We start from the raw sequence: 27,066 nt of genomic DNA, 5'->3' as shown, positions 1-27,066 counted from the left end.
GGTGTTCTCTAAGCCTAAGACTTTGGGTCAAATTTTAATAATAAAAATGGTTATAATTTATCATATGTACTATATAACCACTGTGTGCCAGGCATTGCACTGTGCAGTATATAACCCTATGGGTTAGCTTTTACTGTCCCTGACTTTCAGATGAGGACTTTGGAATTTAGGGAGATTAAATAATTGCCCAATATATAATTATTTAAGTAGTAGAGCAGGAAACTTAGCATTGTTCAGTCTGACTCCAACGCCTGTTTTCTTTATTTTTTTAGGTAAGCTCTGAGCCCAATATGGGGTTTGAACTCATGACCCTGAGAGGAAGGGTAGTTTGCTCTTCTAAGACAGCCAGATGCCCCCCAACCCATTGCCTGTTTTCTTAAACACAATACTCAGTTGTCTGTCCGAGATAAGCTGGCTACGTCTATGCAAGTTTGGAACCACTGACCGAGCGTGGTGTATGGATCTAAATGCTTGATTGGAAGGGAAGGGCATACTAACACACTTGGAGTTCTAGAATAAATTTACGTACAGTCTTCGCCTTAATTCTTTTAAGCAATTTCAATTAAATAAGAAAGGTAAAGTAACTTTATAAAAGCAAATATTAGATAAATTGGAATATTTAAACATCATTTTTATTACTCTTAAGTAGAATAAATTGAGGGAAGGGGTCATGTTTATTTTTTTAAGAATGTGTTTGCAGGGGAGTCATTTGAAATGATCACTTTTAGCTTCTGGAGAACATTGCTTATATACCCTCTTGATCAACCACCTTCCCTTCTAGAGACACTCCCCATCCCACATACACACACAGCACCTGCCTAGCAATAAATATTTGTGAGAAAAATATTATTCAAGCACCTACACGCTTTGACATTGTGTTAGTTTGTGCCTAAGTAGAAAACTTCAGCAGCGTTTAAGCAGTTTCAAGTCATTTAAATTGTTTAAAGGAACAGATTAACTATAGCCTTATCTTTAATGGAGTTGTATCTGATGCATCGAAATTGTGACCCTAAATTATCGTCACATTTAAAATTATATAAACGTTTGTTAAGAATTAGTTCAATTGGCTCTGCCTCTTCCTGTTCTTTTGTCCCTATCTCTTATTCCCGTCTCCTTCTCTTCCTTCTGGGAATCGGTCCTATAATCATTAGGTTGGGGAATGCAGGGAGGCAACCTCCCATGTTGGAGGAAGCCAGAGGGTCCCAGATCAGGGAATTAGAGGCTGAGCCCGGTCCGGAGGGCGTCTGGGTAGGGGAGTGGCCCCATGTGGAGTACTAGAGCTGAGCACAGTGAGGTGGGTCCTCCTACAGAGGGGGCACCTAGATCTCAGCCTCAGAGCTGAGCAGAGTGACAGCTTCTACATACGGGCAGCCCGACACTGTGGTGTCTCATCCTGATCGGGGGTGTCAGTTAGGCATGCAGAAGAGCAAGCAGTGAAGGATGTCGGAGCCTGAGTGAGTGTGGAAGACATTTCTTTGGGGTCAAGAGTGGCAGTGGCAATGGGAGATTAGATGCATACAGGGAGACTGGGCAAATAAGTAAAGCTAGTAAGGGTTATAAGATTCGGGTTGTTCTCTAGAAGAAGGAAATAAAGAAGGGGAAAACTAGAAAGAATCTTGTGCTGTTGGATTGCAATTGATAGCATTAGCATAAATTCATGATTTCAGATCTGTCATGATCTATTTTTCATGTCTATATCTATATAAACAGATATAAATGCGTATGTGTGTAAATATATGTATAATGCGTACATGTCATATATTTATACATACGTGTGTGTGTATGAATATACATGCACGTATTAGCTCTGCCCACTGAGGTGGAGCAGTGATTTCCCAATAGTGATGAGTCAGATCTTGATCTTAATCTACATACCATTCTTTACTGATGGTAACTAGGACTTCCTGGAGAAATGGCTGATTTTATGAATAGGGAGGAGAAAGTGTAAGACAAGCCCTGAACCTCTTGTGCCAGAGAGCAATGAAGTGCTCAAAGAATGATGGGCCATGTCAAAAAGATACAAGAGTGAGACGGCTTCCACTGGACAAATCTGGGACAAACTGATAATAATATAACATAATATATTATACATAAATAATAATACTAATGGACTTGTATCCATTAGTATCCACTGAATAATGCCCATTGAATAATACAGGTATTCATGAGTACATACTGATATAAATTAATTAAATGAATCAATTGAAAGTTTGATGAGGCACAAAATACTACATACGTTTGAAGTGAGTTCCCACAAAATTCATAAAGTAGTATTGATGAAAAGAGAAAAAGAACGACCTTATTGTGGAGAAACCTGGCAGACATGGCTTTAAACGAATGATCAAAGTAAAAACCATCAGCAAAGAGAGGAATAAAAATTATGGACCGTCTGATTGGATGTCATGAGAACACATCACCGTTGTGATATATTTGCCAAAGGTCTACTCCAAATCTAATTATATTGCAGCATAACCATACTGGAACTGTCCTGGTCCTAAGGGTCAAGTATGTGTAAAGCTGAGACAGAGCGAAGGAGAATAGAGGGGACATGAGGGCAGCGTGTAATTCTGAACTGCAGCCTTTGGCCGAAAAGTACATCTTTAGGACTTTTGTTGAAACTTCGATGAGGTGTGGGATGAAATGGTAATGCATAAATGTCAATTTCCCAACTTTAATGGCAGTGTTGGGGTGAAGTGGAGGGGTGGGTAGGCAATGTACAATCATGTTTTAGAGGGGAACGAGTCACCAGGTCAGCAGCTTATTCTTAGGTGGTTCGGGGAAGAATTCTTTATTCTGTACTCAAAATTCTTTTGTTTCAGATCTTTTGAAAAGAAGCAAGAAGAATTTCAACTCTTTCTGAGACAGCTTTATTTAACATAGACATTAAGCCATAATGAGAGTTGAGAAACTGTCATCAGTTTATACAATTAAGTACCATTTTCGAAAGGAGTATTTGTCCTCAAACAGATTATAAGTGTGGAGGCTGTTTGTCCTGGATTGTACTCTTTTGAAATTACTTTCGCATCATTGGCCTACCATATTTCACAATATAATGTGACCCATAGAGATAAACAACTTAGGACACACACGGTGACATAGAAGAAAAAAAACCTGGGTGGCTCAGTCAGTGGAGTGTGCGACTCTTGATCTCGAGTTTGTGAGTTTGAGCCCCATGTTTGGTCTAGTAGAGATTACTTAAAATCCTAAAAAGAAAAGAAAAGAAAAAACCTCACAACGTTTTATTAAAAATAAAGCTCCCTAGGGGGCGCATGGGTGGTTCAGTTGGTTAAGTGTCTGCCTTTGGCTCAGGTCATGATCCCGGGAGTCCGGGGATCAAGTCCTGCATTGGGCTCCCTGCTCAGCGGGGAGTCTGCTTCTCCCTCTGCCCTTCACCCTGCTCATGCTCTCTCTCACTCTCTCTCTCTCAAATAAATAAATAAAATCTTAAAAAAAGAAAGAAAGAAAGAAATGATGTGTGCTGGAGCCCTAGGTTCCCCTTATAAAAAGAACAAAACCCCAAAAAACCAAAAAACTACTCCCAATAAATATAGTCACTGTTCACGCAAAAATAAAAGATCTCAAATAATATATTGTCAGTGTAGAAATAATAGATGTTATCTTTGAAAATGGTGTTATTCTTTTAATTGAACATAACATTTTTCTACAATTTTTCAAGTCGTGATTATATCATTACTAATGTATCTCTACCCCCAAGATAGAATCTTTTTTTATAGCCTTATAATGACATAGTTCTGAGATCCTGAAAGGGACTGCAGATATCTCATCTGATTGATCTTGAAGCCCAAAGTGCTTTCTTGATGTAGCAGAGCGTCTGGAGCTGGCTAATAGCTGTAACAGATTTCCTGGTTTGCATTTCAAAACTCCATCCAGCACTTAGTGCCTCTCCCTGAAAGGTCCTCAAAATAGGCCCCTGGCGGGAGGGTGTGGCCGGCAAAAAGGGTGGCCAGAAATGTTCTTGCTTTAAAATATCTACACCTACCGTATATAGAACAGGACCTCAGGGCCACAGGGCCATCTGAAGATTATTAAAAATCATCCCGTTGAAGTTAATCAGAGTTGTGGATGTACCTGCTTTGAAATCAGGGTTTCTTGAACCTGACATTATTGACATTTGGGGCTGGATGATTCTCTGTTGTGGGGGCTTGTCACTGCAGAACACTTAGCAGCATCTCTGGCCTCTCCTATGTAGTGAGTGAGCTGTGTCTCCAAAAAAGTTGTGTTCGAGTCCTGACTGTTTGTACCCACGAAAGTGACCTTATTGGAAAGCAAGTTCTTTGCAAGTTAAAATGAGGTCATCCTAGATTAGGATAGACCCTTAACCCAAAGACTGTGGTCTTCATGAAAGAAACGAGAGGGAAATTTGGATACAGAGACAGACACTCAAAGGGAAGATGGCTGTGTAAAGATGGAGCCTGAGATGGGAGTGATGTGGCTTCCTACAAGCCAAGGAATGCCAAGGAGTGCTGGCAACCACCAAAAGCTAGGAGGAGGCAAGGAGGGATTCTTCCCTAGAGCCTTCAGAGGCGGCAAGGCCCTGCACCTTGATTTCGGGCTTCTGGCCTCCAGAGCTATGAGAGAATAAACTTCTGTTGTTTTAAGCTGCCACATTTGTGGTAATTGGTTATGACAGCCCTAGGAAACTACTGTAACCGATTAGATGCAAGTAGTAGCCTCCTCCAAGTTGAGACATCCAAACGTCTCCAGACATTCCTAAATGTCCTGGGGAGGGCAAACGTCAGCCCCAGTGGAGAACCACTGAACAGAATCTAAGTCTTATCAAAGAATAACCTAGTGGGTGAGACATCTGAAATACCCACAGTCTTTAGAAAGAGCAGAAATTCTAGTCAGACCTTCGGGGTTTTATTTTTTAGGAGTTTTATTTGGCCTAAGATTCACTGTTAACATATCTTAATGACTGTTTAGAGGTAGTTTGAAATAAGAGTTTTTACACCGCCCTTCAAAATGTATTTTATTGGAATAATCCTATTTCAAAGAAAAGATCAATTTGTTTATATTTCAATATGACCAAGGTTTAAAACCAGTTTTTCAAGGCTTTGTAAAAGTGCACGCTGTTCTTGTTATTAGGCTTTTTAATTGTTCTTCAGGTTTTTTTGTTGTTGTTGTTGGTCTAAAAATGGCCTTTTTTTTTTTTTAAGAGAGAGTGTGTGTGCGCAAGTGGAGTGGGGGAGGGGCAGGGAAAGAGGGAGAATCTTTTTTTTTTTTTTAAGATTTTATTTATTTATTCGACAGAGAGAGAGACAGCCAGCAAGAGAGGGAACACAAGCAGGGGGAGTGGGAGAGGAAGAAGTAGGCTCTCAGCAGAGGAGCCTGATGTGGGGCTCGATCCCATAACGCCGGGATCACGCCCTGAGCCGAAGACAGACGCTTAACCGCTGTGCCACCCAGGCGCCCCAAGAAGGAGAATCTTAAGCAGACTCCATGCCTGGCACAGAGCCCCACGCAGGGCTCAGTCTCACCACCCTGAGATCATGACCTGAGCTGAAATCAAGAGTTGGGCACCTAACCGACTGAGCCACCCAGACGCCCCTAAAAATGGCCTTTTTGCCCAGTGGTTTTCATTTTATGTAGAAAAAATATGAGCTTCCTGTTTGTTTTTTTAATCTGTCCCTGACTTAGAAAGTCTGACTTATTAATGTCCCCATCAGGAATTTATTTTCTTGCCAAACCTTCTTTTCTCTTTTCTTGACAAACTCTCTGTGTATTATAGTGTCTGGGAATCAATATAGCTTTATTCTCCCCTTCTCTTCTTTCTACTACTGCCATTGCAGATGGGATAGGAATACTGTATTCCTAGATTCCAGAAGTAGAACTCTAAAAGCACTTTTGATTAGAAATATTGGTAATTAGATACCTTAATGCTATTGTTTAGCCATATCATGGCTTAAATGGCTTTTACAATTTGGCATGGGATCTCGTGGTTATATATAGCATTGCTTCCATGAGGAAATATATTCTGAATTCCAAACCTCTGTTTTATAAATAGTATATATTATCCATTCCTATAGTATTTTTGTCATTGGGCTCCACATTGATAATACTGTGTATCAGAATGCTAAAATTAAGATTTATTAAAAATATTGTTAATTATACATATTGGTAGCAGTCAGTGCATTATATGGAGGAGAGAGAAAAAGAGAGAGAATGATAATTATCCTAATAATAGCTTTTACTTACTCCTTTCTCTAAATGAAGTCCAGACCCTTCCAAGATCATGAAATATAATGAAGATGTTTGGGAGGGGGGGTTGAGAGAAAATGCTTATTCTTTTTTTTTTTTTTTTTAAAGATTTTATTTATTTATTCGACAGAGATAGAGACAGCCAGCGAGAGAGGGAACACAAGCAGGGGGAGTGGGAGAGGAAGAAGCAGGCTCATAGAGGAGGAGCCTGATGTGGGGCTCGATCCCATAACGCCAGGATCACGCCCTGAGCCGAAGGCAGACGCTTAACCGCTGTGCCACCCAGGCGCCCCAGAAAATGCTTATTCTTAAAAAGAGGTGCGGTTGAACTTATTTTTGATTTAGGGAAAAGCAAATCTGAAGACCCAATGCAGTGTTCTACTGTTACTTACCCTCTTTTTTTCTTCCCAATTTACTTCAATTAAAATGCAGCTCCAGAATTAAATATGTAAAAATGCTACATTAATATTTTAAGTAGAAATTATAGCATGTTTATTTCTTTTAAAAATCTTAACAGCATGAATTATAAACCCATCTATCAATGTCTATTTTAAAATGTAATACGTGAAAGATATTTCAGTAGAGGCCATTTTGCTATTTCACACGAACTAATAATAGGTGAAGATTAGGTTGTTATTCAGCTCTTTGACGCAGCACCCTCATGCCCCATTGCCCCTGCAGAGGGAGAAAAATCTTTAATCTTTAGAAAAGCTATTAGATGTTACTCTTTTATGTGGCATTTTTTCACTAACTGTAAAAGAAGGCCGGGTGGAAAGTTTCCCGCAATGATTAAGAGAGGGGTGAGCACGATAACTTGAGGAATGTGTGCTGTGATCTTGGCACCATCACTCAATACTAGACTCTTCTGATCCTCCCTCTTTTCTCCATGAAATGAAACCCCGAGTAACAAGTCAGAGGCAGAGCTTGGATTAAGGATCCCAAATTCCAGCCTCTCCATTTTGTGTTTCTTTTGGTGACTCAGCCTAATCCTTTTGGGGAAGTATTCAAACCACATGTGCCTGACTCTCCTGCCAGTTTCCTTTAAACACCAATCTCTGCCTCCTGCCACTTGCCCTCCTACAGAAAGCAATAAGGTTTACATTCCTACTTCTTTGATTAAAAAAAAAAAAAATCTTGGCTAAGCAAAGAACTTCTCACTTTTACTCTTCTAACACCTTCTGTAGAGGGCCCTGCTTTTTCCTCTCCAGATGGGTGTACATTGCCTCTGGAAGGGGCTTTTCCCGAGGCAAAAAAAATTGCAAGAGTGATACATGTTCTTTTGCACTTGGGGCTTGTTCAGGGGAATCTGGAGCCTGATCACGATAAATGCTTTAGAGGGGATATGAAGTTAGGGGACAGGTGGTGGCCGATTTATGGATGTCTGTAGTTTTAATATATGGACTGGCCGCGGGAAATGGTCATAACAGTTAGTATATTCTGGAGCTACCCAAACTTCCCTACTCTTGAAGCTTGGCTTTTCTTTTCCCTTCTATTCTGTCAGCTTCTGTAAGCTTAGATTTTGTCCAAGCCAAGTCCGGACCTGTCTTCTCTTGTGCTAATACAGGTAGGCTCTCCCAGCCAGTCCTGATACTGAGAAATGGCAAAATAACCCCAGCCTCTGAGCTCATCTCTGTGGCATTATCTCCGCCTCTGTTCCACCTCCAGAGTCTCTCAAAGATGTAAATCAGGCTTCGTCCTCCGCAGCTCACTTGCCAAGTTGGAAAATACACGGGCTAGTTATAGTCAATACTGTGAATGGGTGGCCCTCTGAAATTTTAATGACCCTCAATTACAAATTGTGGGCCTAAATCAATATTATTATGATCCATGTGGCCCTATAGGGATCAAGTTTACCTAGCTTCATACTCTGTACCAGCATCAAGCATGTATCAGCTGCTCTCTGTATTCACCTATTTAAATGAAATAAGAAGAAGGAATAAAACACATTTTCAGCTTATGTCACTTTCTTATTGCTGTTGATAGTGTGAATACTGCTACTAATAATATGAATAAATGATATTAGGCCATCTCAAAGGATTATGGGCTTGTTTTAGGGATAAAGAGTGTGATGAGAACCCTCACAATTATAGTCAGCTCTGCAGGAGGCTAGGCCAAGAAAAGAGAACTCCCTAGCAAGGAAGCAAAGACATTAAAGCTTATGTTTTGCGAGTTTCCCAGAACGGATGATACAGAACAGCTCATTCCTTCCCATCCGCACCCTCCTGGCTTCCTATCTGTAAGTCAACAGCATCTGCTTTCATCTTCCAGGGATATTTCCTCTTAAATACAACTTCTAAGTGAGCTATGCCCAAGAATGGAAAAACAAATTTTTTTCATCAGAAAAAGAATGTTGATAGGAGCCTTTTTTGATTCTGTGTGTGTATGTGTGTGTGCACGTGTGCGTGCACGTGTGTGTGTATGAGAGAGACAGAGAAAGAGAGAGAGAGACAGAGAGACAGAAAGAATATGAATGAATGAATGTTAGATGTGAGTGGAAGAAATGTTTTGTATTCTTGATAGCCCAATGAGAAACTCAGGGCATATTTTCCTGTGTAATCACTCTCAGAGGGTGGTACGATTTACATATTAAATTCGTTAAAGGATTACTTCATGAGAAAGTGCACTCCACCTTCCAAAGCTGCTTTAGAAGTGATCAAGCCTTTGGAACACGGCTTACTGGAGAGCGGGCTTCTGCTAGATAGATCTTTTTATTAGGCAATATTGTAAAAGTTATGCATAAGCTGAGGCAACAAAGGTGATCATTAACTTTGATAATATTTTTCGTACATGTCAGAAAAGAACTGGAAATCTAATCTTGCACCAGGAGTGAGTTTCTGAGCAGAGTATTAAGAAAATGAAATTTAAAAAGGCTCAGGTTTAATTTAAATGGAATGAGAAAGTTTTAAGAGTGCAGCCAAGACTATAATCATAAGCCTTTCCCCTTTTCTGACTTATTTGATAGAGTCGGGGTAGTTTTTATGGGAGGAAAGTTCTGGTGCCCCACAAAGAACAGTAGCCAATGTACAGAAGAAGGAGAAGAAGGAGAAGGAGAAGAAGAAGAAGGAGAAGAAGAAGAAGAAGGAGAAGAAGAAGGAAGAAGAAGAAGGAGAAGAAGAAGTAGTAGTAGTTGTTTCTAGCAGAGTGGGAGGGAGGAAATGGAAACTTTTTTTTTCAATAAAGGTTTTGAAAAGATGAGAAGCAACAGAGGAGAACCAAAAGTCAGGTTGGTAGAGGGTTACCTGGTGTGTAACTGAAGCTGAAAAATAAACAGCAGAAACTCTCACTGTGCATCCGTTTTTTCTTCTCTGTCCTAATTTTATGCCCTTTATTATGGTCTCCCTGTCTCTCTTTGTTCACTCATCTTCTTTCTGCCTCTTCATGTCTGTCTTCTTTTTGGCACTCTTATCTCATTCTTCAGTGTCTTCCTTTATGTTTTATAAAGAAACTACAAATGGTAGGCTAAGACAATATTTTTTTAAAAGCTACTTGTAGATCAGTAGGGATTTTTCGGTAAAGAAAAGAACATAGAAAAAGTTGGAAATTTGGTCACATTTAATAGCCCAATATATTTCTGAATATCTGTGAGTGTATGAGATCTAGTTCCTCGGAGATTCCTGAAAACGTTGTTTTTCATGAATAGTATACAATATAGGATTTTAACTGTTACAAACTAGCTTGTAGTCATTTCATCTTGATAATAATATGCAATCACGTTTTCTTTTTCTTACAGGTTCACCTCTTACAAGTCTACCCATCCGAGAAGAAATGATGACAAAATATTCTAACCTTTCCGTGGAGAGTCATAACATATCACTGACTGGTAAATGTGTTGCCTTTCAAATAATACAATGTCCCCAAAAGTTTTTATTTTTAAGTAAGCCATTGCATTTGCCTCATAAATTATTAATCCTTGCTCATGGTCTGGTGGGAGAAACACGACAGTACCTCATAGAATTAGAACACAGTATGTGGGAATCTACTGCAATGAGGGCAGTGTGCTCTGTGTGCTGGGAGGGGGTGGCTGGCCAGACGTGGGAAGCCTAAGAAGGACTCTCTAGAAGAGGGGCACCTGACAAGAAAGGAGGGTTCATTTCGATTGGCAGATACTCCTGTGTTTTCATCAGTTCTTGCTGGTGCGTCCATTCAAATCTCCCTGCATCGAAGGGGGAATTTGTGTATCCACTGGAAGACCTTTAGGCAGGAAAATTAAAGATGCTATCAAATGAGTCGAGACAGTGCTATGGAAAAATAAGTAAAGCATTCTGTGCTGCAACTCAGCTCGGCTTTCTTTTTCACAGTTTTGGATTCCAGTAGTTCAAAAGTAATCGCAGATTTTTTAAATGAGTAAGAATAGTTGTCTATTTTAGGAACAATGTTACAGGTATAATTAGAATTTAAAATATTGTAAACGCATTTACTGAGCCAGTAACATGTTTTATCCAGTGATTTGTCCAGTCTTTAACTGTCCTTTAGTCTTAAGAACTGTTTCTGTCTTTCTCATAAGAATGAAAGGTATGCTCCCCCATCTCCCACCTGATACTGCACTGCCCTTTTTTGGTAGAACAGTTTTTTACGATTTTGTACAACTGTTTGTTCTCAGTCCCTATTCCAATATTTGGAGTTTATTCTTTTTTTTTTTAAAGATTTTATTTATTTATTTGACAGAGATAGAGACAGCCAACGAGAGAGGGAACACAAGCAGGGGGAGTGGGAGAGGAAGAAGCAGGCTCCCAGTGGAGAAGCCTGATGTGGGGCTCGATCCCATAACGCTGGGATCACGCCCTGAGCCTAAGGCAGATGCCCAACGACTGTGCCACCCAGGCGCCCCTGGAGTTTATTCTTGATTGTAAAAAGTAAATACAGGGTACCTGGGTGGCTCAGTTGGTTAAGCATCTGCCTTCAGCTCAAGTCATGATCCTGGGGTCCTGGGATCGAACCCCAAGTAGGGCTCCTTGCTCAGCAGGGAGTCTGCTTCTCCCTCTCTCTCTGGTCCTCCCCTCTGTTCGTGCTCTCTCTCTCTCTCTCTTTCAAATAAATGAATAAAACCTTAAAAAAAAAAAGCACTTACAACACTCCTATGTTATTTTTTAAATTAATTTTATTTTTTCATTAATTGTATACCATATAGCTTTTTAGCTGTTACAGACTAGCTTGTAGTCATTTCATCTTGATAATAATATGCAATCACATATTCTTTCTTCTTACAGCTTCACCTCTTACAAGTCTACCGATCCAAGAAGAAATGACAGCAAAATATTCTAACCTTTCCTTGGAGAGACATAAATTTAATGTATCACTGACTGGTAAATATGTTGCCTTTCAAATAATTTTTGAAGCCATGTTTTCATGTTCTTGTTATTGATTTCCTCTGTCAGATGAAATTTTTCTTTAAGAGGGATCCATTTGATAACATAAGTTTGCAAATCCTTTGGCTATCCAGGTAATGTTGGCAGCAGCACACCCCTGACGTACCCAGTAAGGACCCTGGGGAAAAAAGGGTTAGGTGTCCAGGAAGAGAGGAAAAATGTGGACATTTTAGTTGATATGGGGCTTGTTATTTACCTTAACCTGTTTGGAGGTTTAACTCCTAACTACTCTTTTATTGTAATGCTACTATTAAAACCAGTATTCTTGCTGTTATGAAGAAACCAAGTATTCATAGTTGTCTGTTAGTTACCTTCTGCCTTAGCTTGATCAAACGTTAGTCAGGCTTTTTCTTCCTCCCAGGCCCCTGAACTTTGGTTTGCCCCAAAGCAAGCACTAATGCTTGACCCCCAATTAGTTTGTCCCATTTCCTCTCAAAAGTTCCTGCTAGCCTGCTTACCCCTCCCTATAAAAAGAAAGCATTTTCTGTTTGATTTTGAGATGCTTGCAGACAAATCCAAAGTTTGGAGCATCTTCCTTATTGCAATAGGCTTTTTGAATAAAATCTCTTCTTATATAAATCTGGATTTGTTTTTATTTGACGAAAGAAAAGATTTGACATGCATTTTGAAAGACTGGATTTCCAAGCTGTGGCCTACACGGTTGCATTTTCATGTAGTCTGTTGTTCTGATTGCCTTCCCATCAAAAAGTTTGGTCTTAGGAACTGCCTTCCAAAACATAGAAGTTAAATCTGAAGATATATTTATGCTTACGAGGAACCATAGGCTTTCTTCTTTCTGCTATCACTAGGATTTTTAATCTCCTTTATGAATGGAATGTTTTCATGTTGTCATATTATTGTTCACTTGAATTGCATATATTTCTGCGTTGTCCTTACTATTTTCTCTTTCCCTCAGGCCCTTTTAGAAACTGGAGATGAAATGTTTCTTGTAGAGAGATTCAAGTATAATACAATAGTTGCACATTTTGGACCAGCATGACATTGGCCCAGTTCTTATTTACCAAGCATGCTAGAGACTGGGGGAACACAGGGTCCTGTGCCTGGGAGAAGGGGAAACATGACCTTTGGTTCATGGAAGCCGGGTTGTTTACTTATTTTATGTTTTTAAAATGTTGCTAGTTATTTACTTAACAGACACATGGGACGGACTTCATACAATGTTTATATTTCTAAATGTAACTTAATTTAGTCATCATAACAACCCTGTGCAGTGGGTACTACTACTATTTGCAATTTGCAGATGAGGAAAAGGAGGCATAAAGAAATTAAGTGAACTGACCAAGGTCCCAGCTGATAAGTCAGAGCTTGGTTTTGAATCCAGGCGGTCTAACGCCAGGGGCCATGCTGTTACTCTTTATACATGCTGTCTTTCTTCATGCCCAATTAGTCATTTCCTTCAACAGCATTATTAAAACAAATATCTATTTTAAGGAAACTCAGATTATTTTTGAAACCATGTAAAAAGTTTCAGAAACAATGAAAACAAAACTATTTTAATTGCCTTATTCTTAAGTACGTTTGTCTTAGAAATTGCATTTGCAGAGACAATGAATATATTGGTGAAAGTATAATTGACTTGACTAAGAATAAAAGGGTTTTTTTTTTCTTTCTGATATCACTGGGTTTTAAAACTCTTTTGATAATGGGCTTTTTTTTACATCACTGAACTACATTTCCTATTATCAGTATTTGAAATTCATTGCTTGCGTTATAGCAATTAGAGCGTCTCTTTATTGTTACTTTTATTTTTCTTTCTTTCGCTCTGCATATTATAGTGTTTGGTATCTCAATCAGTGTGTTATAGTTTAACCAAAGAGGTTAAAATCAAAACGTCAGTGGGCAGTTTTCTTGACCATCCTGGTAATGTTGGGGTAGGCCCTCCCAATGACAAATTTTATTTACCATGTTGAAATGTGAGCAGCTGGCCTGGTGAGGTCCTGGTGAGACAGGGAGTTACACACAGCAGTCACTGAAGGAAGAGATATTCAGATTAAGGTATTGAGTGAAATTTGGGAGGACTAATTAAGGTCAGGAAAGGTAGTCATGTTGCCTAGAGCCAGACAGGCGAGAGTTAAGACCTCTCAGACTCCAGCGCCAGGTACCTGGTCCATGACATTGAGAAAAAGGGTTAGGTGTTGAGGAAGAGAGAAAAAGAAGTGGGCTTTTTAGTTGAAAAAGAAAAAGAATAGTGAATCCCTTACATTTGGCTACTTGACACTTTGTGGCAGAGAAGAGCCTAGAAGGACTCCAAGGAGGTTCGGATGTGTATGATGTTTCTCAGAGGCAGACTACCAGTCATCACACCTTATGAAAAGACTGCCGATGTACAGAGGGGAAGAAAGTGAAAACTACCATTCACAGAGAGTAATGGAAGAGGGGTCCTCCATAGTGATATAAATGGCAGTAGCTGCAAGCCACTTTTGTTTTTCACCATGGTTTCTCAGTAGCAGAAATACTGTCCTCTTGAGCTGGGTGATTCTTTGTTGTGGGGGCTGCAGGGCTGTCTGGGGGCACTCACTGGAGGATGGTTAGTAGCATCCCTGCCTCTACCCGCTAGATCTAAGTAGTTCTCACCAAGTTGTGATAGTGGAAAACCTCTCCACATATTACCACCCACATGTCCTCTGGGGAGGCAAAAACTATACCCAGTTGAGAACCATACATAAAGAATAGCTGTGTGACAGTTCCCCATCCCCTCAACATGAGAAGATGAATGATTTAATAATCACGTGGTCATTGGGGCACATTGGTTGAGTATCCGGACTGATTTCAGCTCATGTCATGATCTCAGGGTTGTGAGATAGAGACCCCCATCAGGCTCCGTGCTGGGTGTGGAGCCTGCCTAAGATTGCTCTCTCCCCCTCCCTCTGCTCTCCCACTCATGCATGTCCCCATGCTCTCTCTCTCTCAAACAAAACAAAACAAAACAAAACAAAACAAAAACAGAAAAACCCAAAAAAACAAAAAGCCCAAAACAAAAAAATACATGGTTGTGAGCACTGAATCTCACCAAAAAGTTAGATGTTGGTGCTAAGTGGCCAGCACGGGACCTCCTAGGGAAACTGATCAGTTATAATCCCATTCCTTCCCTTGTCTGCTGCTTACAAATCTTCCTAGTCTTTAAGAATTAAGTCAAAATCTACATCTTCAATAAGGTACATACAGAGAAGTACTACTCTCTCTGATATGTATTTAGCATTTTTAATTTATAAGTAAAAGTGAGTTGATGTTTAAAAATATTGAAACATTTTATTTCCAGTAATATAATTTAGAGAACCTGAAAATCCTCCTACCACACGTAGGAAATTTAAAATATTGCAAACGCTCTTTTAAATATATAACTATGTACACAAAAAGGCAGTTTTTGCTGACCAAAACTGGTGACCAGGCCTCACACCTGTGAATTGAAGTCCTGTTAGTGTTCCTTGTGTTTGTAGACAGGGCATCCCGAATTCTAAGAGCCACAGATCTAAGAAAAAGGCTTTGAATCTAGGCAAGGAGGGGAACAGGAACTGAAAGTCCCCAGAAACCTGATCTTTCCAGAAAACTGGAACTGAAAACCCCCAGAAGCTAATAAACACAGTGAAAAAGGTTTGACCTTGTAGGGGGGTGGGGTGGGGAACAACAGTGGGTCAGCACAAGGCCATGATAAGTTCGCTTCCTGGTTTTAGCTTTGTTCTGAATCAAAAACAAAGACTCCCCTGAGTCCTCAAAGTCAAAGGCCTGCCCTCAGTGGCATTTAGATTGCATATTTACTTTACCTGAGGTATACAGGAGCCTGCACGCTGAGAAATAACACAAACATGACCCTGGTTCCGCAGGGAAGCGAATAAAAAACAGTTATGGAAGGACACATTGCCAGCTCTGGCTATGGAATCTGCATTGAGGACTTGCTCACAAGACAGAAATATAAAATAAAATGACACAGACCTCACGACTGAGAGCTAAGGAACAGTAGGATTAGATTGTCCAGAACTTCAGATTACAGAAATAGTAGATGGAGTTATGAAAGAAGAAATATGAAAACAGGAGAAAAGACTATTATGCTATCCCCCCCAAAAAAAGAGGGGTGCCTGGGTGGCTCTGTTGGTTAAGTGGCTGCCTTCCGCTCAGGTCGTGGTCCCAGGGTCGTAGGATTGAACCCGGCGTCGGGCTCTGCTTAGCGGAGAGCCTGCCTTTCCCTCTCCCTTTACCTGCTGCTCTGCCTACTTGTGCTATCTCTGAAGAATAGCCAAATAGAATTTCTGGGGATAAAGACTCAACTTCTCAGAGGAAGTCAAAGCCCTTTTGACCACCCTCTACTTCTGTCTCTGCTGAACTCTTTCCAGGGGTAACCTCTGTTCAGTGTATGTATGCCTAGAAACTACTGAGTACCAAGTAACATTGTTTTGTATTCTTTAATATTAGAGGTTTAAACAAACCCATATGTATTGTTCTGAATATTTTTGTTGTCAATCAGTGTGAATTCTTGAGATCTAGCCATATTACATGGACGTACCTTATTTCTTTTGCTTGTGTGCACAGTATAAACATACCAGCTTTCTTAGACATTTTCCTCTAAATGGACCATAGTTTGTTTAAATTTTTTTCTATTGCAAACCATTCAATAATGAACGCTTCTTTCTACGTATCTCTCCCTGGGCATGACTGTGTGTGTTCCTTTAGGATAAATGCCACACTGTAGAGTTGCTGAATTAGGAGTTATGTGCATTTTAATTTTAATACATACTTGCAAATTGCCCTCCAGAGTAACAGTTTACCTTTGCCCTCACTCCTGTATTGGACTGTAATCCTCCTTAGTTCCTGACCAGCACCACTTGATATTATTAAACTCTTTCATCTTTGCCAGCATGAGTGCTAAAAGCTATCTCCCTGGTGTTTTAATTTGCGTTTTGGAGTTGGACACACTTGTATGTGTGTGTGTGTGTGTTTGTCTTTTAATATCCTGTATCCATTTTCCGGTTGGGTTTATATAGTTTTTAATTGATGTGAGACAGCTATACATTTTAAATACTGATTTGTACTTGTTATTGAAATTGCAAATATTGTCTCCCAGTTGTCTTTAAACATTTACATGGTGTTTTTTGTTGCGAAGAAGTTTCACTGTTTTTGTTTTCTCCTATCATTTTTACAGAAGTATTTTCATAGGAGTTTTTTACCCTTCACTTTTTAATCCTTTTGAAATACAATTTTATGTGCTGTGTGTGATAGGGCACTAACTTTATTAAATTATTACTTTTATATAGATAGCCAGGGTCTCAACACCCAGTACTGAATAGTTCTTTTTCCTACAGCTTTGAAATATCACCCTAATCATATTCCAAATTCCTATGTGCTATTCTGTTCCTTTATTATTTCAATGTTTTTCAAACATTTTAGAGAGTTGGGCAAAGTAAGAAATAAATTTACCTTGTAACCTGATTTACCACCCATGCACACACATGGGCAAACACACACACACACACACACACACACACACACTAAACAAAATGTTCGTTAAGCAACACCCACACCTCACAGGTGTGTTACACTGATAGTTTCTCTTCTTTTTCAGTCCATTAAAAAACAAATTTGGTGATAACTATTAACTTGACAATTCCTGACCACTAATAGTTTCCAACTTGCAGTCCAGAAAATTTTACCTATTTTATTCCATTAATTTCTTGGTATTTTCCAGCATCATTAACACGTTATTTTTTTGAAACATTATGGTACATCTTTATGTCTTTGTTCTTTCTTAAAAAATAGGTTTTTCAGTGTCCTACATTTTCACTCTTTCATGTAGATTTTTTGGAATTAAGTTCCACACGAAACACTTCTTGGATTTTGACTGATTTTTCACTGAATTTGTAGAATAATTCGGAGGAGAATTAATGATTTTATGATATTGTATTATCACCTGTAATTTAGATCTCATTTGACTTAGGATTTCTATTATAGTTAATTTTTTCCTTTTTAAAAAGTGTTAAAAAATAAAATTTATATGTACTTAAGGTGTCCAACATGATGGTTTGACATACATATATAGTGAAATGTTGCCACAGTCAACTAATTAACATATCATCTCACAAAGTTATTGTATTTTTGTATGATGAGTTTACCTGAAATCTACTATCTTAGCATATATCCAGTGTTCAATACAGTATTACTAAGTAGAGTCTTCATGCCTATACATTAGCTCTCTAGTCTTATCCTACATAATTGCAACTTTGTACTTTCTGACCAGCATCTCCCTATTTCCCCCAGCCCCCCAGTCCCTGGTAACCATCCCTTTACTATGTCTGTTTCAGTAAGTTCAACTTTTTTTCTTTCTTTTTTCAGATTCCACATATAAATGAAAAAATGCAGTATTTGTCTTTCCTTGCCTGGCTTATTTCACTTAGCATAATGTCTTCCAGGTTCATCCATGTTGTTGTAAAAGGCAGAGTTTCCTTCTTTTTCATACCTGAGTAATAGTCCATCTTCTTTACGCATCCTTTCTGTGACCACTTGGGTTGTTTCCACATCGTGGCTTTCATGAACAATGCTGCAGTGTTCATGACAGTGCAACTGTCTCTTTGGGATCCTGATTTCATTTCCTTTAGGTATATACCCAGAAATGGGATTGCTGGATCATATGGTAGTTCTATTTTTAGTTTTTTGAGGAAGCGCTATATGGTTTTCCATAATGGCTGTACCAATATACAGTCCCACCAACAGTGTATAGGAGTTCTCTTTTCTTGTCTATCTGTGGATCAGTTGTATCTCTTCTTTAGAGAAATGTTTATTCAGGTCCTTTGCCCATTTTTAAATAGAGTTATTTGTTTTCTGGCTTTTGAGTTGGTTGTGTTCCTTATATATTTTGGATATTAGCCCCTTATCAGATTATGGTTGGCAAATATTTTCTTCCATTCTGTAAGTTGTCTTTTTACTGTGTTGATTGTTTGTTATGCAGAAACTGTTTTAGTTTGATTAATTGCACATGTTAATTTTTGGTTTTGTTGCCTATGCTTTTGGGCTCATATCCATGAAATCACTGCCTGGACAGTGGGGAAGCTTTTCCCCTATGTTTTCCATTTCCCTAGTTTTATGAGTAGGATAGAAACCAAATTCTAGAATATGCCAAAGACCTAAGGAGGAAAGACAACAAGAAACCCTGACGTAGTCTGATTAAGATATTGTTGCTAGTACTGTACTCTTGATATCAGTGGCACGTAGTAGATTTTTAGTACCATCATGAATGGGTGGATGAGTGAAAGGCATGTAGCAGGTGTTCAGTAAATAAGTTTTGAATGAATGCGTAAATGAAGAAATGATGCCTTATCATTGCTAGACATTTGCCATTCCTGTTGTGATTAATTTCTCAATTTTTGCCTAGGTCCTTAAGTCATTCCCTCTAACTTTAAGTCCTGGGTGGGAGGGTATGATTAGTCAAGTGGCATTGTCCTTAGCCTCAGAGAGTTAGAAGGAATATTTTTGCCTTACATGGTGATTGAGGGGGCTTTGCTTCTCATTAAAACTTACACAGAGGGGAAAGGTGTTCAGATTCTGGTTATCCAAAAATATAATAGTCCACTACCACAGTGTTGGATTAACTTTGTGTTAATTATTTGGAAATAATAGTAACTTTGATTACTAAAACAGTTTAACTATTAGTTGCATTTTCTCTCTAATTGATATGAACAGTTGTTGCAATACTGTCCTATTCCTTATGTTGTAGAAAAATGTATTAAATTATGGATTATTACTCCATGCTATACCCTCAAATTAAATACCACATTGTTGAAAACAAGAAGAAGTGTGCCTCTCTAAAATTCAAATGGAACCATGTCCCTTTTAAATTTTTCTTTGAAATAATTTTAAATCAGCTTAGAAAGTCGAGAAATAACCATTATACCTGGTATCAGTGGAATTGGAGGAAAACTGTGACCAGCAGGAACTTTGTTTAATGAATTTCAGCCAGCATCTTTTTTTTGGCTAATGTGAGAACATTCTCCATAATATTGCTGAACCTTTGAATTATGTTTGGTAAACCCGTCTTCATTTGCATAGAAGCCATCCATGTTTTCTAGTATTTCCCTTTCTTTTGATGCTGCCTGCATGAAATTCCCAAAAGTTTGAGAACAAGCTGTGCTTATAGGACGCCAGCCGCATAGTTCCTAAGTCTTGAGGGATTCCCAAGGGAGGACTTGGAGCTTGTGTGTGTATGTGTGTGTGTATATATACAGACACACATGTACATACAGACCGTACACACTTTTATATTCAGGTTGGGCTTACAACCTTTTGCGTTTCTTGTGCACTTTGGTGATTTGGTTCTAAGCTATGGAATTCAGGAACCACAGGCATTTTAGACTCTATCACGTCAGTATTATGCTGATCAGATGGCATGTAAATAACTTGGTAGATTCGGTGAAAAAAAAAATGATCATGAATGGAATTTAATTTGGGAAGAGGTGAAAATTATAAGACTCAAGCAGCAGTTTTCTTTGTACAAATTTTGAATATGAAGTTTAAGATACTGTATTTTATTCTTATTCAGAGGAGTTATTTTATAAACTCAGTTAAACTCCATATGGTAAGGAGCCTTGTATCAATGGAGCAACAACATGTTAAAAATAGGATTGAGTGTTTCCCTTTTATATAGGGGTGCTGGTCTCATCTTAGAGCGGCCATCGAATTATTTCTGTAAGGATTTTAGGTGCTCCATCTATATTTTATGATGTAATGTGGGACCTCATTGACTTCTATGATAAAATAAGGGAGAGCTCCGTATTTCCTATCTCTGCCACAGCCAGAATTGTCCCATTTTACCAGTTTTTTATGTTGTGGTGCATTTAACTCTTATAAAAAAAGTTTCTGCTTTTCCAGCATGTTTGGAAACACTGTCCAATGCAAGAAATTTGAATTTGCTTTCTCCACTTTTTTCTTTTTTTATAAAGGACCAAAGTAGACTTTTATTTCAAGATATATGATTCCTAAATGGACCCATTAAGGTCTAACTGTTCTCATTTCTTTGAACATTTCAGGTGGCTTACATGTCCATAGACTTCTAAAATTTTAATTATGAAAATAAGAGAGTATTATGAAAATAAGAGACAGATGGAAATGACCATATGACTTTAAGAACAGTCTTTTAAAAATAGAGTTCAGAAACTGAGCAAATAGGTATAGTCTTAGACATGTCGATATCATGGATGTTTTTGCAATACTCTAAAATAGCAGAAATGCATTTCGGTTGTGGTTTTGGGGAAGTTGAAACATTGCCCATTGAGTTCAATGGACATATTAGTTTGTTGGCTAATTACAAAATATTTTAGAGGTGAAACTTTTTATGTATTTTTGATTTTCTGATAGGAAAGCAAGCTGCAGAAGCATCTGCAAAGTAACACGAGAAACACGGACATAACAGTTGGGGCTTGGAGCCTGGGCTGACTTACAGAGAGGCTACAGTGCAGTTTTAATAGAATCATGTAGTTGAAAGTGTGAATGTTTAAAATATGTTGATCATAGCATTTGTCTATCATCACATTGCTGTATTGCTGCATTATAAATTTATTTCATCTTCTATTAATATCTTCTTTCATTTAAAATCTCAGTTCAGGGATGCCTGGGTGGCTCAGTCGGTTAGGCATCCGACTCTTGATTTCAGCTCAGGTCATGATTTCAGTGTCATGAGATCGAGCCCTGCATCAGGGTCCATGCTCAGTCTGGAGTCTGCTTGTCCCTCTCTCTCTGCCCCTCCCCCTGCTTGTGGGGGTGCACTCTTGTGCTCTCTCTCTCTCTCAAATAAATAAATAAAATCTTAAAAAAAATAAAACCTCAGTTCAGTAGTTTGAAAGCGATGAGGAAGTTAATTCCATTGTCAGGAGAATTTCATACCTTTGAAAGTTGGTACACGTAATTGGTTATGAGAATCTGGACTCAGCCACACCCAAATGCGTATTCGCATCTGTCATTATCATGATGGATGATCTAGGGAAAGATAGTTAACCTTAGATAGTTAACCCTGAGTTAAGCCTCAGCTTAGGAGTGATAAAAATGATACTATCTCATAGAACTGCTGTAAAGATTAAGTGATATGAACAACATGGAACTTCAGTCAATACATGATAGCTTTTGTTATATTCTCCATTAAGATCAATATTGAGCGGAAGTTAAGTGGGAAATTTTTCAGTAATTAATATATCACTAAAAGTTTCCTTACGATAGCTCATTTAATCCTTTCTGTAGTTTCATGAAATATGTATTGTGCCATTTTACAAATGAAGCAACTGACGTGTCCAACACGAAGATACTTGGTGTTGCTCTGTGAGTCACCTCAGGCGAAGAACCTGACACGGGGCTGCTCCCTTATGAAATGGAGGGGATTATTCATATTTTAACTTCCTGATGTTTTAGGAGGCTCCAGTGAGCAGCATCACTGAAAAGAGCGTGGTGCCCTGGAGTCCTCTTCTGGAATGTAAATACCTCTGTGATGCCTCCCGCTAGGAGGGGTTATGCTGCCGTGTCTTCTTGCCAGTCCTCCAGCAAGAAAGATGGTCGGTACTCAACCCCACAAGGTGCCCAAGAAATAATGCAAGAGAGCCTCTAGAATCTCTATGGCCTACGGCGAGGCCTGGGTCTCCTCAGTTCTGAGCTGGCTGGCTTTGCCAGCATAAACCCAGGCTGGGCAGAGGCCAGCAGTAATGAGTGACACTCCGCTCAGACCCGGGGAAAAGACTCAAGAAATCTGCAAAGTCTGTGTCCTTGAAGCCACACTGAGCAGAGTTTTGCAGGATGTGAAAGAATTTTCCGTACACTTTGGTAGATGGTCTGTCTCCCACAAGGAAGGAAAAGAGGTAGTCAGGTTAGGCGGTTAAGGCCATTTTTAACTTATGATAAAGCACTTTCTGTAATGTGGTAAGATACCAGGATATGCTATATTGGGGTGAAGACAGAGACTGTATTGAGAACGCCTTCATGAAATTGACTAATGAAGTAAATTTCTTTGACAAAGAGACGGGACTAGGTTTTCAGGGTACCCCAGAGCTAAAGCTGAAGGAGGAAAATTTGTAGGAAACAGAAGCTCAGGACCAAATATGATAAATCTTAAAACATTTTCTCCTGTTACTAGTGCCTAGTATAATTTCTGGTATGCAGTAGGTGCTCAGCAAATGCACCAAAATATACAAATTCCTTCAGTGTGACCCACTCCATTTTTTTCCTCTGTTATAATTGAATCTTAAGATCTGTCTAGGTGTTTTTTTGTGTTTTTTTGTGTTTGTTTTTTTTTTTTTACCTTTCTTTTTGCGCATAAAATTCAACTCAGTACTTCTGTAATTACGCGAGCAGTTATTTCGGGCATGTGCTCACAAAGCACTTCACACTAGCACGACCTCACTGTTTGCAAACGTTGCACTTGGTCATTGCTTAAGGAAGCATTTCTATAAAATTTTAAATGTAATTAAAAGTGACATTATGCTACTTAGGTTCTGGTTTTTTTCTTTCTACATTTTGGCTCTGCATTCTGCTTTTACTGATACCACGCCATCGAGCCGGCGATTGAGAAGTGTGTTTATATAATGCAGTGCCCTCTCTCAAACACAACCCTTTCATTTCCCTTCAAGAGTAACCACCACTGTTCCGGTTTTTATAGAGTCACGTCCTTGCTTTTTAAAATCGTTTTATCACACTGATGTACATCCCTAAATATTATAGTTTAGTTTTACTTTTTTTTTTAAAGGCATGTTTCTAAAGTATCTTTTCATTTTTAGGTTTGTTTCTTTCCCTTTTCTAACTTATCTGTTGAAAACTCCAGATCGTTCATCTTGTCGAGTTTTCTCACACTCTAGATTCGGTCGATCACTTTCATAGGGTGCCATTTAACATGCTTTTCCCGCCCCTATATTTCCTGTAAACTGGTAGTTGGATCTAGAGACTTAGTTTCAGGACCCTCTTCCCCTTTACTTTTTTTTTTTTTTTTTGGACAAAACGATTGCCTAAGTAGTGTGTCCGGGAGTGTTGCAGCGGCTGATGTAAGCTGCCGAGATCCGGCGTTCACCGGCAGTTAGAGCACCATCGTGTCAGATTCCTAGAGCTTCTTCACTTACTAGCTGGAACTGTGTGAAAAGAAGTTTTCCTCCGCTATTTTCTGGTTACCAGTGGCACATTTAGTGTAGGAAGAGCAGTGTACCTGTTTAATATTGTCCCTTTAGTTACTACTGCTCAAAAAAAAAAAGAAAAAAAACCTGGCTCTTAGGTGTCTGCCGTAAGTGGGATATAGATAGCTATGTATTTATATATGGATACGTGACCTCATGGCTTAGTACTGGAATTTCAAATTCAGTGAAAATTCAGAAGTACAGGATGAGTGTTTGAATTGTGCCATTCATCTGTATCTTTATCCAATCCCTGCAAGTTTTTAAGGATGAAGACTAGGAATGACAGAATTAGTATATCACACAAAGCCACATTTTACACAAAACGTTCTTGTAATGACTACAAATAATACGATTCCTTAAAGGAGTCAAAGCAGTTACTCCATTCTGTCCGTTAGGTTTTGTTTGTTTTCAGAGTTGGAGTCTTTCTATACAGTCAGAGCATATGGCCCTCCTTTATACAGTGCTCTTTCCCCTGTGTCCTTGTCAGCTGGAAATTTTAAGGAGATGAAGATTATAGCCTTAGGCTTTTGCTCTTCTGGTAACGTAACAAACCCTTTCTTCCGCTGTGACTATGAAAGAGAATAATAAAGGGAACCAGATCTATGTCGACAGAGGAATAATTCTTCAAAGGAATGTTGCATTAAGAAATTGTTGATAGAGCATTATTATCGATGACTTAAAACTGCTTTCTATATATTGGGTCTCCCCTAAATGTAACTTTTACAACATTTTTTTTGTTTTGTCTTGTGTTCTTTTGTGGCTAATAGAACATTCCAGTGAGCCCGTGGAAAAAAATATCACTTTAGAACGACCATCTGATATAGAACTCACATGCCAATTCACAACATCTGGGAATGTGAATTCAATAAATCCGACTTGGAAAAAAGGTGATGAACAACTTAAGGGTTACCGCGTCACTGCCACAGGAAATATCCTGCATACCCAGTACAGGTGAGTACATAAAATTTAACCTGCATGGCTCGATGAAATTCATCAACTTCTAAACATTTGTGATGACTGGGCATTCTTTCCTTTACAGTCTCTTGAAGGTTATGCTAATATTCTAATTTGCATATTTACAGAATTTTTCTATTTTAGAATTTTGATTAAATGCTAAGTCTTTTTCATTTTTATCAAGAAGTGTTTTGAGAACTAAGCCTATATTAATAAATTCTCTTTAGGTTTATCATCGATAGTAACAAACAAATGGGAAGCTATTCTTGTTTGTTTGAAGAGGAAAAGGAACAAAGGGGCACATTTAATTTCAGAGGTTAGTACTAATAATTTATAGAGTAATAACTTCAGCATTGTATTTTTAGAATTCTCAATCCCCGAATTTTTGAATTACCATTACAATACTAAACATAATGAGCTGGAAGAAAAATCATATACTTTCTACTGAATCTTAAGTGGTGACCTTAAAAATGGAGCTTCCCAGTCTTCCTAGTGGTAGCATTTGCATTTCCCAATCGAGTCCCACTCTTGTCCCTCCCCTAGCTTAAAGTGAGATTTCAGGATGAAAGTTGGGGCTGCCAGGTTATTTGTTACAGTCCCTTGAATTTATTTGCTTATTTATTTGTTTAGCCCGCTAAACTCAGAACTTTTATATACTGTCCCTTTAGGTGTCTGATTTACTGTACCCCTGGACTGTGAGACGATGCTTTGGTGTTCTGTACAGTGGGTCCGGGACTTGGGGGTTTTAGTGAATCCATAAAATTTAAAAATAATACGGAGATGCACAAAGTGTTGCCTGTTTTTGGTCTTCTCAATTAAGGACAAACCCCAGAATACAAGCCATAGCTCTTTCCCTGTGGAACAAGAAAAACTAAAGTCAGAATATTTTACTCTGTCATTAAACCAAAACTGTAAAGGTCTCAATCTCATAATAAAGACTAGTCACTGAGCTGGATACTTATCTTCATGAAAAACCCCTATTCTGTGATAGATTAGTGAACCATGGTGTCCATGCTGGTATCTGGGAAATGTGGTCTGTTGCCCTATTAACTATTCTGGGCTTTGCTTCACATTGATTTCCCAAGGTACACGAGAAATTGTTCTCTATTTTTCCTGAAAATTGTGAAGTCTGGCTAGCTGCCCTGACAAAATATGGATACTGCCTCCAAGGCCCCATCAAGAGCAGAATGGCCTGCTGCAACAGTATCATGATTTAAGGTGGTTTGCTCCTATATCCCTCCCTATTTTCCCTCTGTTCTCACAGACTCATTTCCTTCATGTGGTTTTGTAAGTGTTCCTACTTGGTAAATATAATAAATCCTTGTATTTATGCAATTTGGTCTTTGCGAAGGCAGAAACTATTCCCATCCTTTACTTTGATCATGTGTGTACATTCTCTCTTAACCTCCTTTCCTCTGTTTGCTTAATTTAATTTAGTGAAGGATAGATGCACTGTATATTTCCTGCCCTTATTCCCTTCCTTCCCTTGTCTTTTTCTTTCCTTCCCTCCCTTCCCATCCCCCTCCTCCCTTCTTTCCTTCCTAATAGCTAAAAGGATATTAAACACATGCACAGACACATTATCCTCTACTAAACATTTTATTGTGTCTCCTTTAAATATGTAAAGAAGACCTGTAGATTTTGAGGGAATACTCATCAAACCTTGAGGCTTTAGGTGATTCCAGGAGATTCAATTTTAAAAATTGCTTTCTTCCCCATCTAAATAGGACTGTTTTCTAGAAATATGTACTAGTTACACCTGTTCCAAGTTTAAATATTGAATATATTATGCTTTTTCCTATTAGCTCTCATATAATAAATTACTTAAATTATTTTTTGACCATAATCGGTCTTGCCTCTAATGTGAAGATTGACAGAAGCATTTTACTTTTCAATATACCAATACATTTAATGCCCTATGGTCTTGGAGAAAGCCTCTGGATTCCATATCTATTTTGAAAGGACTAGGCTGATTCTGGCTGGTGTCGGGAGCACAAACACTGGCTTAGGTTTGAAATCAAGTGCTTGAGGAATGCAAAAAGCCACTGAATATTTACTGTTTTTTTTCTTTTCAAAGTTTTCTTAAATTAGTTTAGTTCAGTTTATTAGTTTGTAATGCCCACTTAACATTAATATAACTTTTAAGTATGTACTATGTCTCAAAGACATTTATAAAATTAATAAGTTGGGCCTTTCCAGATCTTCTTTGGTGAAATAATAATTTCCTGTAATTCATCTAAATTGAATATTGCTTGGAGAAATAATTTCATTTGATTACAATTTAAAGGCATCTGCAGAACAATTCATATTATAGTTATTATTTAATTAGATCTATAAGGCTTATAGGATGGCATCTATTTTTATAAATATCCTATTATATTATG

The 27,066-nt window shown here is 38.6% G+C and overlaps 1 protein-coding gene across 1 annotated transcript in view; it reads left to right on the top strand.

Annotated features, from left to right (window-relative positions):
* The window catches only part of EMB (embigin), a 47,398-nt gene that overhangs the window by 2,183 nt on the left and 18,149 nt on the right, over nucleotides 1–27,066 (top strand). The window contains exons 2-5 of the mRNA XM_026506933.4: nucleotides 9,950–10,039; nucleotides 11,427–11,522; nucleotides 24,496–24,679; nucleotides 24,910–24,998. Of these exons, the coding sequence (XP_026362718.1) occupies nucleotides 9,950–10,039; nucleotides 11,427–11,522; nucleotides 24,496–24,679; nucleotides 24,910–24,998 (459 nt within the window). The remainder of the gene's footprint in view (nucleotides 1–9,949; nucleotides 10,040–11,426; nucleotides 11,523–24,495; nucleotides 24,680–24,909; nucleotides 24,999–27,066) is intronic.

The sequence above is a fragment of the Ursus arctos genome, unplaced genomic scaffold, assembly GCF_023065955.2.
Source record: "Ursus arctos isolate Adak ecotype North America unplaced genomic scaffold, UrsArc2.0 scaffold_15, whole genome shotgun sequence".
NCBI lineage: Eukaryota > Metazoa > Chordata > Mammalia > Carnivora > Ursidae > Ursus > Ursus arctos.
Note: the sequence above shows the minus strand (reverse complement) of the source record. Positions and strands in the feature narration are given on the sequence as shown.